At 36.0% G+C, this 15,539-nt stretch overlaps 1 protein-coding gene across 9 annotated transcripts in view; it reads left to right on the top strand.

Annotated features, from left to right (window-relative positions):
* The window catches only part of SLCO6A1 (solute carrier organic anion transporter family member 6A1), a 109,738-nt gene that overhangs the window by 13,511 nt on the left and 80,688 nt on the right, over window positions 1-15,539 (top strand). For all 9 annotated transcript variants that reach the window (XM_081503624.1, XM_081503618.1, XM_081503627.1 and 6 more), the window contains 3 exons: window positions 933-1,193; window positions 6,131-6,313; window positions 7,943-8,048. In XM_081503624.1, coding sequence (XP_081359750.1) covers window positions 933-1,193; window positions 6,131-6,313; window positions 7,943-8,048 — 550 coding nt within the window. The remainder of the gene's footprint in view (window positions 1-932; window positions 1,194-6,130; window positions 6,314-7,942; window positions 8,049-15,539) is intronic.

Here is a 15,539-nt window from a genome sequence, read left to right as displayed (position 1 = left end):
ATGATACCATTTACAGAATGTTCAAGGACATGAAAAAGGATACTCTATATTGTCTAAGGATGTATATATGCATTGTCAAAAAAAGTTTTAAAATGGCTCAGAAATGGTAAACTTCAAATATAGGATATGGGTTGTGGCATGAGAGTGAAGAATGTGTTTAGGGAGTACATGTGGTGTTTCAACTATTTTGGTAAAGTTTCATTTCCTGTTCTGGATGGGAGATAAAAATATATTCATTAGATTGTTATTTATTGTATTTTAAATAATTGAAGCATAGTACATTGAAATAAAGATCAGTACTAAGTGAAATGATTAAAACGAGCACATTCTTTAGTAAATTACTCATAAATACTGTTTAAAAATAGTTACAAAAGTTCAGTAGCAAATCATAGAGGTTAGGAGAAGACTCTTAAGTGTCTCTTGGACTGCAAGGAGATCCAGCCAGTCCATCCTAAAGGAAATCAGTCCTGGATATTCATTGGAAGGACTGATGCTGAAGCTAAAGCTACAATACTTTGGCCACCTGATGTGAAGAACTGAATCACTGGAAAAGACCATGACGCTGGGAAAGATTGGAGGCAGGAAAAGAGGACAACAGAGGATAAGATGGTTGGATGGCATCACTGCTCGATGGACGTGAGTTTAAGCAAGCTCCGGGAGTTGGTGATGGACAGGGACCCCTAGTGTGCTGCAGTCCATGGGGTCACAAAGAGTCAGACATGACTGAGCGACTGAACTGAACTGAACTGAAGACTTATTAGTATTTTGGAAAAGAAGTTATTAGGCTTTTATACATCTTAAGCATTCAGAGTAATTTAAAATAAACAAATAATTGTGAATTGTTTTTTAATGATTATAATGATGATCTATTTTGTCTCTATAAAGATCATTTAATGCATATTATTGCTTCTTTTTTTCTTTTTACATTTTAGGTATTGTGTTTGGTCTTGTAGATCTGAGCACTGAAAATTTTAAGAAGGAAAATAATTTGAACACCATTGAGAATATATTCTTGTCATTGACTTATGATATTTCATCTTGCCTGATAGTAGTGTTTATAGCATACTATGGAGGGAGAGGAAACATACCAAGATGGATTACAGTTTCCTCCTTTTTAGTAGGATCTGGATCACTCTTATTTGCTTTTCCATACTTTAGTGTTGAAGATTCTAAAATGAATGTAGAAATTGAAGGTAAGATTTTAAAAGGTACTGTCATCCATCAAATCATTATTCATTTAAACTGTTGGCTCTAGGAACTTAATGTAAACAGTGATACTTGTCTGTACATTCATTCATCTGTATCTATTTATGTGATCAAGTTTGCTAAGCTAATTAATGGTGGCTCCCTAATAACATATATGACGTTGAACATATATCCTTTCATCTAAGAGAAGGGCCTAGGAAGAGGAAAGAATATTCAGGGCAATATTTGGGATAATTATTTCGTGAAGTTGTTTTTCTTTTATCCATTTTCATATATATTATAAATCTTTTGAGAGCTTCAGTAATTTCTTACATCTTCTACAATATATTTTAACTGATCCCTTTATTTTGACCTCAACACATGTATATAAATACAAAGGCAAAGATAAACACGCTTATACAGGCATACTCAAAAAGTCAGAACTTTTCTAGCTATTTCTACCATTTCAAAAATGGGTGCTGCCCTTTGGCATAGGACTTTGAAAAGATAGGTGGCATCTTTGCTTTCTTAATTTTTTCTGATTTATTCCACATTTTTTATCTACCCCCAGTAGATAAAAAACACTAGTTGAAGTTTTAAAGCACTATTTCTGACACTTTTATGTCAGGTACTTTCTTGTTGTGTAAAAGTGTTGAAATGCATTTACCCATTTGTAAACTTTAGACTGGGCTTAAGCAAGAAATGATGGAAAAGGCATGAGGATATCTTTATGCATGTGTGTGTGTGTGTATGTGTATATACATGTTTATGATGTTTAAAAGTATGTTTATGATATGTGTTTATCCTGTGTGTTTATAACATAAATAAAAATAGTTTGTATTGAATATAGTAATTTATGTATTAAGATATTATTACACTATAATTCATATTATAATAATATGTATCATATCACTAATTTATGAAGTATATAATGTTCACATATATTTATAATCTTTATAGAATGTATATAGAATAAATACATTTATTAATTTATAGGATATATTTGTAATATCTTTATTGTATTTATAGAATAGACAGCTAATTGAATTAGAAGATGACTTATGGAAAGAAGGGAATAGAGAACATATTGCTCCTATTTTTCCTTTAACCCTGTTCTGGTCAGAAAGGATGAAAAGTTAGGAAGCACTGCTTGAGATATTAAAAATGCTGCTTGATGAGTCCTCAGGAGTAATGAGAGTAGAAATAGGATAGTCATTCTTCCTTTGTCTTCTTTATATTATCTAGATTCTATGTATTTTATTTTCTGCTTGTGATTAGGAACATGAAATTTATCTAACAACACTCATTCAATGTGTTGATTGGGTAACCCTTTGCTTGGTATTATAGAAACAGAAATAAAGTAAATGAATGATCTTTGCAAGTAGAAGTGCTCATTTCATACATCTATGTCATAAGTCAATGACATCTATGTAGATATTTTGCTCATTTTGTTTAGAAGTTTAGTTTTTACATAACTAATTTCCCGCACTATGCCCACAATTCGGTTTACATATGTATATATTTTTAATTTCTTTATCTTATTCTTTCATCCTTTTTTGGGGACAGTCCATCGCTTCCTCTTTTCTGAATATCTCTCCATTCTATTTGGTCTGTATTCCCCAGTTACCTGCCATACTTATCTTCCTGTGTGACTGGTCTGAAGCTTGAAGTAGCCCATTTACCACTGCCTCACACTCCCTTTCTCTGCCCCTCTACCTGTCTCAGTTTTCAGTACTCACAAGAAATTGGTCTTCATCCCCTATGTCCTAATTAACATGTAGAAATCATACTCCACCAAATACTTGAGAAGTTAAAACTAATTTTCCCCTCTAGTTCATGAAAACAGTTGTATCACACTCTGGTCTTTAGTTTCTAAATCTCTACATATAATCGAATACCTACCATATCAATGGTTTCAGTGCATTGTCAGTTTCCTAAGAACTTCCTAAATATCTCTTGCCTTGTTCTCTGATTATATCCACTATTTCTCCTAGCTCACTCATGTAACCGAGACTTCAGTTCTCTCCTTTCATTGAAACTTTTAGTATATTGACATCTACTTTCTCCCTTTATCAGGTTCTCCTTGTTGTTACTTTCTTTCATTTGTAGTTTGTTTTGTGTCCCTTAATATGACATGTTAGAGTATTTCAAACACATTCTAATGATTATACTAAGCTCTTTGTCTCATTGTCCTTCCTGGTTCCTTGTCTGGAAAACTTTTGATCCAACCATATATCTCTCTTTTATATCTATACCTGGGCTGCTGATGAGTGTTTTAGAGAAAAAAATCACACAAGAGGACTGCTTAGTCCCACAATGAATTTGCTACTTTCAACCTCAGTTATATTCTCAAATGGATCTATTCCACTGACTTTTTTTTTCAGCTCCCTTCTGTAATTCACAACAAAGATTTTCGATTTTCCTCATGTCTTAGTTTGGGCTGCCATAGCAGAAACATCATAGATGGCTATAGCAAAAACATTTCTCACAGCTCTGAAGGCTGAGAGTTCAAGATCCAGGTGCCAGCTGATTCATTTCCTGGTGATGTTCTCATATAACTGAGAGAGAGAGAGAGAGAGCAAGCCCCCATATGTCCTCTCTTCTTATAAGGGTACCAATCCCACTCATGAGGGTCCTACCTTCACTAGCTGCTTACTATTCAAAAGCCCCCATCTCCAAATGTCATCACATTGGGGATTAGGGTTTCAACATATGAAACTCTAAATAAACATTCAGCTGATAACATTCACTTAACTCTTACCTTTTGTGTTGGATGGAAAATACCGCCATAATAGAAATTTGCCTTAAATTTTTTCCCATAGAAACTATAATTTCACCTATAACTTCATATTGGCACTCTTCTTCCTTCCTGTTAAAACGGAAGAGCTGTCCTCCCACTAAACATCCTGTGTTCTTTTAACTCCATGGGGACTGTATTCCATGGGTGGTCTCCTTGCCCCTCTTTCTGCAACCTCTTCTCTTTTGCTTCTCACGGATTGGCATTTAAACGTGCTCAGGTTTTTTCCTATTCTTAAACAAGTAAAACAACAATAGACATAAGCAACAGTATCCCTTAGCACAACTTCCCCATTTTCATTGAAATTTTTGGAAAGAATTCCAGAATGCTTTCTGGCTTTATCTCATATTCTTCACTCAACCCACTTTAACATAGCCCCCACCATAAACACTGCAACAGATACATTTTCACCGAGCTATAATCATAATTTGTTATTTAATATAATTAAAAGTTTTATTTATTACATTTCTTGCCTCCCACCCTTCTTCTTGAAATTATAGTCCAATCAAAGGATATTTTTTAAGATGAAGAAGGGTACCAAAAGATTAGTTGTATCCTACTGGTGGAAAAACATTTGTTTTCAAATGTTGGACATTTGAATCTCAGGCCCACAATCCTTAGGAGAAGGAAAACAAGTTGGATTTCCTAGGAGAAGCCAAGAGTGGTCAATTAGGGATATATTTGATTATCAGGAGGGTGAAAGGCCTGCTTGAGTTTAACAATCATACATTCAAAGTGAGATTTGCCTCATTGTGTTTCCCTCCAGCCACATTCAGCTTTAAACGTGTAGGTGTAGAGTAGGGAACAGAGTTTAATTTGACTGAAAGGCTGAAATTTTACTAAAGGATTGCATAATATAAAAGAGAACAAAGGTTTTAAAAGTGCTAAGATGACTATGAAAAAAGTAAGGAGATGGAGGTGATATTGAGATAGTGAAACGGAGTGGGCTCAGTGGGTTGATTATCGGTCCTGGTGGGTTTTAAGGAGTGTAGCAACTTGGTTCCTAGAAGGAGCGATCTGGAAAGGTGGAAATAGTTTGAGCGTAGGATGCTTGGAATTGCAATTAAGGAAGGTTTGTAGTTATTGTTTCCGAAAGTTTAAAATGAATAGCTAAGGTAAATGGAGTACAAATACGTGGACAGAGTGAAATTCAAGGAACTAAGAGGCTAGGGTGTTGAAAATGTCAGATTGATTGTGATATCACCACTAGTTAACATGTTTATGTAAAACCGAATCATTAGTAGTTTGGATCACAGTTCTAGAGACCTCCTCCCATTTGACGTGTGGATACTGGACCAACTGAAAAATTCCACTTGTGTACTCTTTTGCAATCTGTACTTTTACCAGTTTTCCACTAACATTTTAAGAACATTTTGTTAAATAGACACACTTGAATCAACATAGACACAATCAGAATGATCTGACAGCATTGCTTGGATCTACCAATCTAACAACAAATGTAATTCCAACAAACCTTTGTTGACTATTGATCTACAGTCATGTGAATTTGAGAAAGCATAAGAAATGGAATGTCACGTCAAAGAATTTAAAATATAGTACATTGCTATATAATGAGTAACTCTAATAGAGAGACTTCATTGTATAATGCCTTGTCCTTATGCACCTGTATTCTAGAAGTTAGTGGGTTTAAAATGGAAAACTATTTAGTGACATGAAGTTAATGTGAAGATTGCTGAAGAAGTGGATCTGTAATCAATCTCAGAAAGTAATCTTCAGTAATTCAGATAACTTAGGACATCAGAAATACTTTTGTTTTGGGGTCGAAACTCAAGGGTACCAGATGCCAGATTTAAGCGGAATATGTGTGTATGTGTGGCTATGTATATATACTTATGCACACATAAATGTGTATACACATATAATCATGCAGTAAAGATTTATATTTGGTTTGTAATATATGCATCTTTTCCAGTATTCCCACAAATTTTCTTTTATCATTGCTTTTTTCTGAGAACGTGATTTATGGTAGAACTACTACATTCAATATAAATGAGATGTTAACTAAAATTAAAGCATTATGGTAGAAATAGCTTATAAAAGGTAAAACGTTTCATAGAAGATACTGCATATTTGTTGTATGTTTAAATTTTGATGCATTTAACGAAAATATAATTGTCTTTTCAAAAGATATTTGCCAAGAAGTGAAGATGGTCAAGCCTTGCACAAAAGCTTCATCATTCCGATCAAACTACATGACTTTCTTCATCCTCGGGCAGAGTGTTCAGGGAATAGCAGCTGTACCTCTTTATATCCTTGGAGTAACCTTTGTTTATAACAGTGTTGCCACACACTCAGCTGGGATTTATCTAGGCAAGTTTTTTTCCCCTTGTAATATGATTTTTATATATTTTTATCCTATCAAACTATTTAGGCTGCAGTTCATTTCTCTAGTAAATAAATAACTCAAATTACTAGATTAAATTGCTTGAATATTTGTATGCTTAAACTTTGAAGATATAGTGGGATTTGCTGCCATCATGTCCTTAAGGGAATGAAAACATCATTTTATGGTTCCTCAGAACTAGATTCAGTGCGGTGCTGAAATAATTATTACTGTACTAAGCTCTCTACATATACCAACTCAGTCTTTTTGGAGGGCTTTGACATTTTGAAGTTAATGAAAACCTAATCTTGTTCATCCTATCAAGGAGAGGCGTGACATGCTATTTAATTATCTACAGTGCATACTCCTCGTTTATAATATTTCATGCTAGTGTGTCATACAAAAAGTAACCCTGGGTATATATCACAATAATCTGTACTCCTTCATATTGTAATAGCTTCTGGTCCCGGTAGATCATCTACTTGTACAGGGTTACCTAACTTTCCTTTTTGGAAAAAAAATTAAGTTGTTTTTACATACCTATTTTGAAGGTGACTTAACAGAAAATAATATTTTACACCAAAATGATAATTTTTCCACCAGATATAAGTAAAGTCATGTCAATAAACTAAAATAGATGACATTCATATTTATGCTTGCTTTTAGAACAAAATTGCACCAATTTATTAGTGTTGGCTGATGGTAGCAGCAAATCTGTTTGTTTTGTTTTTAGTTCTACAGAATAGCAATTAAAAGCATACATGTGTATATTACAGAGAATAGATTACTTTATTATTACCTCCACACAGAGTCGGACATGACTGAAGTGACTTAGCAGCAGCAGCCTCCCTGGCAGCTAAAGTGAAGGATGCAAAAATGATGTTTATATTGAAATATCATCTTGCTTTAGTACCACAAATTAAAATGAAATACTTTTGAATTATATTAAATATATGTATATTTATTTACATTATATTAACATATAGATTAAATGTTACAGTAAATTATAAAATTATCTGAATTTCTCTATGTGCATTGAGTAATATGCATGATTAATTTTATGTGTCAGCTTGGCTAGGTTATGACAACTAGTTCTTTGGTCAAACACCAGTCTAGATATTTCTGTGATATGTTTTAGATGTGACCAGTATTTATGGTCAGTAGGCTTTGAGTCCAGATTGCCCTCAATAATATGGGTGAGCCTTATGCAATCAGCTGAAGCCTTGCAGAACAGACAGCTTTCCCAAGGAAGAAACAATTCTGTCTCCAGACTGCAATGTACAAACTCTGTCTGAGTTTTCCCATCCTACTGGCCTGCCCTGTGGATTTAACTTGATGAACTCAAGACTGTAACATTAACTCTTACTTGAATTTCCAGCCTGCGAGCCTGCCCTACAAATTCGGACTTGCCAGCCCTACAATTTCATGAGCCACTTCCTTGAAATCTCTGTCGTCTCTGTCTCTCTTTTTCTCTCAATATTCTATTTGTTCTGTTTCTTTGGAGACTAACAAAGTATACAATGAAGCTTTCAGAAGTAATCCATTTCAATTAGATAATATCATTTTGCAACAAAGCTGGGTTATGTAGTTATTGATGTTCAGTATTCATTTTATAGGAATTGTGGAAGCTGTAGGAATACTCGGATATTCTTTGGGTTATGCTATAGGAGCACCCCTAATGAAGGTCTCTGTGATGTCTGTGAATAGTACTTTTGAGAAAAGGTAAGCTGTTTTTTTTTCCTTTCTTTCTGGTTTACATTGTATAAAATATTTACTGAATAGATACTGTAGCTTATAAATATATAGTTGATTTATAATAATTATATATTTTAAAGTATATAAATGTGACTAATATGCACATATATGTACATATAAATATATCTAAAATACACTTTGCTGTTTGAAATATAATTTAAAAAGTGACTTATGATGACAGCCTTACTACTAATTCTACATATAGTTTTTTTTAATTGTGGCAAGAAACACATAGTATAAAATTTACCATTCTAACCATTTTTAAGTGTATAATACAGTAATGTTAGCTATATGCATAATATTGTGCAGCATATCTCTAAAATTTTTTTGTCTTGCAAAGCTGAAACTCTATATCCATTACACAGTTGAGACTTCCCTGGCAATCCAGTGGTTAAGACTCTGAGCTTCCACTTCAGAGGGCACAGGTTCAATCCCTGGTCAGAGAATTAAGATTCCACATGCTGTGCGGCACAGCTAAAAAAAAAAAAGCTAAAAAAAAAAAAATAAGAAATGATGTGCATTATACAGAAACTTGCCATTTCCCTCTTCCCCTCAGTCTCTGTTTACTTTCTGTTTCTAAGAGTTTGACTACTTACATAAATGGAATCATGAAGTAATTGTCTTTTTATGACTGGCCTATTTCACTTAGGATGATGTCTTCAAGACTCATCCATGTTGTGGCATATAACAGTATTTCCTTCTGTTTTAAGGATAAATAATATTTCATTGTATATATGAACCACACTTTCTTTCTATTTGTCAGTTGACCTTTAGGTTACCTCAACATGGATGTGCAAATATCTCCTTGAGATTCTGTCTTCAGTATTTTGGGGATATATATGCCCAGATTATTAGATTGTATGGTATTTCTATTTTTAATTTTTTGAGGAATTTCCATATTGTTTTCCACAGTGGCTGTATCATTTTACATTCCCACTAATAGTCCATAATGTTTCCAGTTTCTCAATATCTTTGCCAACACTTATTATTTTCTTTTTTTAAATGACCACCCTAATAGGTGTGTATGAGGTGATATTTTGTTGTGGTTTTGATTTTCATTTTCCTGATGATTATTGATGTTCACATACTTGCTGGTCATTTGTATGTCTTCTTTGGAGGAATAGCTATTCAAGTCCTTTGCACATTTTTAAAATCAGATTTTTGTTCTTATTGAGTTGACACAATTCTTTCTGTGTTTTGGATATTAGCCTTACTCCAGATAAATGGTTTGCCTATATTTTCTCCCATCCCGTAGTTTCTCTGTTCACTGTTGTTTCCTTTGCTGTCCAGTTTAAGTTCAATGTAGTCCCATTGCTCTAATCTTATTTTTGTTGCCTGTGCTTTTGGTGTCATATCAAAAATCAATTCCCAAAACCAACACCATGAAGTTTTTCTCATATATTGTCATCTGGGAGCTTTATTGTTCCAAGTTTTATGTTTAGATATTTAATCCATTTTGAGTTATTTTCATATATATTCTAAGGAAAGGATCCCACTTCATTCTTTTGCACATGGATATTCAATTTTTCCAGCACCATTTATTCAAGAGATTATCCTTTCCCTGTTGTATATTCTTATTCTTCTTGTAAAATATGATTTGTCTCATATTTATGAGAATATATTACTTGGATCTTTATTCTCTTCCATTGTTCTAGATTCTGACTTTATACCAGTACCATACTGTTTTGATTACTATAGCTTTGTAATATATTTTGAAACCAGGACATATGAAGCCTCTGACTTTGTTTTTTCTTTCTTGGGATTGTTTTGACTATTTGGGGTCTTTTGATATTCCATATGAAATTTTAGGATTTTTTTTATAATTCTGTGAAAAATTCTATTGGGGTTTTGATAGAGATTGCATTGAATCTGTAGGTCACTTTGGTTATTAAGGGCATTTTAGCAATACGGAGTCTTCAGATCTATTAGCATGTCTTTCTTCCATTTATTTGTATCTTCTTTAATTCTTTCAGCCATGTTTCGGCGTTTTCAGTGTACAAGTCTATGCCTTGCATGTTGCTCATTGTTAGTGTATAGAACCACACTTGAGTTGTATTAACTTTGTATTCTGCAGCTTTGCTGAATTCATTTATTAGTTCTAACATTTTTTTTTTCCTTTGGAGTGTTTAGCATTTTCTCAGAAGTTCGTATCATCTGCAGAGAGAGATAATTTTACCTCTTCCTTCCAATATGGATGCCTTTTATTTCTTTTTCTTGCTTATTTGTTTTGGCTAGAATTTGAGTACTGTGTTGAATAGAAGTGGTAAAAGCAGGTAGGTATTTTTACCTTGTTCCAGATTTAGAGGGAGAACTTTCAGTTTTTCACGTTGAATATAATATTAGAAGTGGGCTTTTCATATATAGCTTTTATAATGTTGGGGTAATTTCCTTCTGTTCCTAGTTTGTTGAGTGTTTTTTATAATGAAACAGTGTTAAACTTTGTTGAATGCTTTTTCTGAATCTTTTAAGATGATCATGTGCTTTTGTCCTTGATTCTGTTAATGTGGTATATCACATTAACTGATAATTATATGTTGAATTTTTCTTGCATTCTGTAATACACATAGCTTCTTTTAACAATACTAGAAAATATTCCCAGGGAAAAGGAAACATTTAAATGAGTGAACATACAGTTCCCTTATTGAACTGAGAAAAAAGATAGCCACTATATTACACCCCCACTCAACAGTGGCCTTGAAGCCCAGGAGATCATCTGGGTGAATGTCGGGCTGTCGCCCACATAGCAGAGAAGGGATGCCCTGAGCTGTGCTGGGCTCAGTCGCTCAGTCGTGTCTGACACTTTGCGACCTCATGGACTGTAGTCTGCCAGGCTCTGCTGTCCATGGGATTCTCCAGGCAAGAATACTGCAGTGGGTTACCATGCCCTCCTCCATGGGATCTTCCCAACCAAGGGATTGAACCAAGGTCTCCTGTATTTTAGGCGGATTCTTTACCTTTTGAGCCACCAGGGAAGCCCAACAATACTGGAGTGGGTAGCCTTCTTCAGGGGAACTTCCTGACCCAGGAATCAAATGGGGTCTCCTGCACTGCAAGAGGATTCTTTACCAGCTGAGCCACCCAGGAGGTATAAATTTGTATTAATTTTTATAGTTCAGTTCAGTCGCTCAGTCGTGTCCAACTCTTTGAGACCCCATGACTGCAGCACGCCAGGCCTCCCTGACAATCACCAACTCTGGAAGTTTACGCAGTTCAGTTCAGTCGCTCAGTCGTGTCTGACTCTTTGTGACCCCATGAACTGCAGCACGCCAGGCCTCTCTGTCCATCACCAACTCCTGGAGTCTACCCAAACCCACATCCATCGAGTTGGTGATGCCATCCAGCCATCTCATCCTCTGTCGTCCCCTTCTCCTCCTGTCCCCAATCCTACCCAGCATTAGGGTCTTTTCCAATGAGTCAACTCTTTGCATGAGGTGGCCAAAGTATTGGAGTTTCAGCTTCAACATCAGTCCTTCCAATGAACACCCAGGATTGATATCCTTTAGGATGGATTGATATCCTTTAGGATAGATTGATTGGATCTCCTTACAGTCCAAGGGACTCTCAAGAGTCTTCTCCAACAACACAGTTCAAAAGCATCAACTCTGCGGCACTCAGCTTTCTTCACTGTCCAACTCTCACATCCATACATGACCACTGGAAAAACCATAGCCTTGACTAGATGGACTTTTGTTGGCAAAGTAATATCTCTGCTTTTAAATATGCTATTTAGGTTGGCCATAACCTTCCTTCCAAGGAGTAAGTGTCTTTTAATTTCATGGCTGCAATCACCATCAGCACTGATTTTGGAGCTCAAAAAAATAAAGTCTGACACTGTTTCCACTGTTTCCCCATCTATTTCCCATGAAGTGATGGGACCAGATGCCATGATCTTAGTTTTCTGAACGTTGAGCTTTAAGCCAACTTTTTCACTCTCCTCTTTCACTTTCATCAAGAGGCTCTTTAGTTCTTCTTCACTTTCTGCCATAAGTGTGGTGTCATCTGCATATCTGAGGTTATTGATATTTCTCCCGGCAATCTTGATTCCAGCTTGTGCTTCCTCCAGCCCAGCGTTTCTCATGATGTACTCTGCATATAAGTTAAATAAGCAGGGTGACAATATACAGCCTTGATGTACTCCTTTTCCTATTTGGAACCAGTCTGTTGTTCCATGTCCAGTTCAAACTGTTGCTTCCTGACCTGCATACAGGTTTCTCAAGAGACAGGTCAGATGGTCTGGTATTCCCATCTCTTTCAGAATTTTCCACAGTTTATTGTGATCCACACAGTCAAAGGCTTTGGCATAGTCAATAAAGCAGAAATAGATGTTTTTCTGGAGCTCTCTTGCTTTTTCGATGATCCAGCGGATGTTGGCAATTTGATCTCTGGTTCCTCTGCCTTTTCTAAAACCAGCTTGAACATGTGGAAGTTCATGGTTCTTGTATTGCTGAAGCCTGGTTTGGAGAATTTTGAGCATTACTTTACTAGCATGTGAGATGAGTGCAATTGTGTGGTAGTTTGAGCATTCTTTGGCATTGCCTTTCTTTGGGATTAGAACAAAAACTGACCTTTTCCAGTCCTGTGGCCACTGCTGAGTTTTCCATATTTGCTGGCATATTGAGTGCAGCACTTTCATAGCATCATCTTTCAGGATTTGAAATAGCTCAACTGGAATTCCATCACCTCCACTAGCTTTGTTCATAGTGATGCTTTCTAACGCCCACTTGACTTCACATTTCAGGATGTCTGGCTCTAGGTGAGTGATCACACCATCGTGATTATCTGGGTCATGAAGATCTTTTTTGTACAGTTCTTCTGTGTATCCTTGCCACCTCTTCTTAATATCTTCTGCTTCTGTTAGGTCCATACCATTTCTGTCCTTTATCGAGCCTATCTTTGCATGAAATGTTCCTTTGGTATCTCTAATTTTCTTGAAGAGATCTCTAGTCTTTCCCAATCTGTTGTTTTCCTCTATTTCTTTGCATTGATCTCTGAGGAGGGCTTTCTTATCTCTCCTTGCTATTCTTTGGAACTCTACATTCAGATGGGAATATCTTTCCTTTCTCCTTTGCTTTTCACTTCTCTTCTCTTCCCAGCTATCTGTAAGGCCTCCTCAGACAGCCTTTTTGCTTTTTTGCATTTCTTTTCCATGGGGATTTTCTTCATCCCTGTCTCCTGTACAATGTCACTAACCTCTGTCTATAGTTCACCAGGCAGTCTGTCTATCAAATCTAGTCCCTTAAATCTATTTGTCACTTCTACTGTATACTCATAAGGTATTTGATCTAGGTCATACCTGAATGTTTACCCAGACTCATGTCCATTGAGTTGGTGATGCCATCCAACCATCTTATCCTCTGATACTAAATTTATAGTGAGGTATAAATTTATACTAATGTATGGTTGGGTAGCCAGGGACTTAGAGAAATATTAAAAATATGTAACCAGGAAAATATGTAGATGAACCTCTTGCAACTAGCACATGAAAATGGTATGCATTTTGTCAGAGGCTCTTTAGCAGTTGGACAAGGTGACCCATCCTGTCAATGTTAATCAGCCTCCTTCATTTTTTTCTAACCACTCTAAATTCTTCCTCAGTAAGCTCATGTAAAAAGAGCTGGTGAGAGTAATGATGACTTTGCATAAATGCACTACTTGGACTTCCTCACACTAAGGACAATCTGCCAAAAAGAATATTTACCAGGATATAATTATTAATACTGCCGATTGTCCAATTCATCAATAGTAGCAGTAAACCGTGAGTTCCCGATATGATACTTTCATCAGGACACAAGCTTTTATCAGGTTGATTACTTTGTCTTCGGGTTGGCCCTCCATTAACCTAGAGATTTGTCTTTATATGGAAAGATACATATCTTGGTTATGTTTTTTGCAGCCAAAGATGTAGAAACTCTACAGACAGTAAAACCAAGACCTGGAACTGTCTGTGGTTCAGATCACAAACTCTTTATTGCAAAATTCAGGCTTAAATTGAGGAAAGTGGAGAAAATATCTAGGCTATTCAGGTATGAGCTAAATCAAATCCTTTATGATTATACAGTGGAGGTGATGAATAGATTCCAGGGATTAGATCTGGTAGAGAAAGTGCCTGAGAACTATGGATGGAGGTTCATACATTGTATAGGAGGTAGTGACCAAAACCATCCCAAAGAAAAAGAAATGCAAGAAGGCAAAGTTGTTGTCTGAGGATGCTTTACAAATAGCTGAGGAAAGAAGAGAAGTGAAAGGCAAGGGCAAAAGAGAAGGATATACCCAACTGAATGCAGTTACAGAGAATAGCAAGGAGAGATAAGAAGGCATTCTTAAGTGAACAAAGAAATAGAGGAAAACAACAGAATGGAAAGGACTAGAGATCTCTTCAAGAAAATTGGAGATATCAAGGGAACATTTCATGCAAGGATGGACATGGTAAAGGACAGAAATAGTAAGGCCCTAACATCAGCAGAAGAGATTAAGAAGAGGTGGCAAGAGCATACAAAAGAACTATACAAAAAAGGTCTTAATGTCCAGGAGATCCACCTTGATGTGATCACTCACCTAGAGCCATACATCCTGCAGTGTAAAATCAAGTAAAGCTGGTGGAAGTGATGAAATTGCAGCTGAACTATTTAAAATCCTAAAAGATGATGCTGTTAAAGTGCTGCACTCAGTACATCAGCAGATTTGGAAATTCAGCCGTGGTCACAGGACTGGAAAAGGTCAGTTTTCATTCCAATCCCAAAGGGCGATGTCAAAGAATATTCAAACTACAGTTCAGTGGCAGTCATTTCATGTGGTGGCAAGGTTATGCTCGAAATCCTTCAAGCTAAGATTTAGCAGTATATGAACTGAGAACTTCCAGATGTACAAGCTGAGTTTCAAAGAGGCAGAGGAACCAGAGGTTAAATTGCCAACATTTGTGAGATGATGGAGAAGGCAAGAAACTCCCAGAGAAACATCTGCTTCTGTTTCCTTGACTACACTGAAACATTTGACTATGTGTATCACAACAAACTGTGGAATATTCTTAAAGATATGGAAGTACCAGACCACCTTACCTGCCTCCTGAGAAACCTGTTTACAGGTCAAGAAGCAGCAGTTAGAACTGGAAATGGAACTACTGACTTATTGTCACCATGTTTATTTAATTTCTATGCAGAGTACATCATGTGAAATACCAGGCTGGTTGAGTCACAAGCTGGAATCAAGATTTCAGGGAAAAAATATCAACAACTTCAGGCATACAAATGATACCATTCTAATGGCAGAAAGTGAAGAGGAATTAAAAAGTGTCTTGATGAAGGTGGAAGAGAAGAGAGAAAAAGTTGGCTTGAAACTCAATGTGAAAAAAGCTAAGATCATGGCATCCAGTTCCATCAGTTCAGTTCAGTCACTCAGTTGTGTCCGACTTTGCGACCCCATGAACTGCAGCATGTCAGGCCTCTCTGCCCATCACCAACT

Source organism: Giraffa tippelskirchi, chromosome 6, assembly GCF_054371585.1.
Source record: "Giraffa tippelskirchi isolate mGirTip1 chromosome 6, T2T-mGirTip1v1.2.pri, whole genome shotgun sequence".
Lineage (NCBI taxonomy): Eukaryota > Metazoa > Chordata > Mammalia > Artiodactyla > Giraffidae > Giraffa > Giraffa tippelskirchi.
Note: the sequence above shows the minus strand (reverse complement) of the source record. Positions and strands in the feature narration are given on the sequence as shown.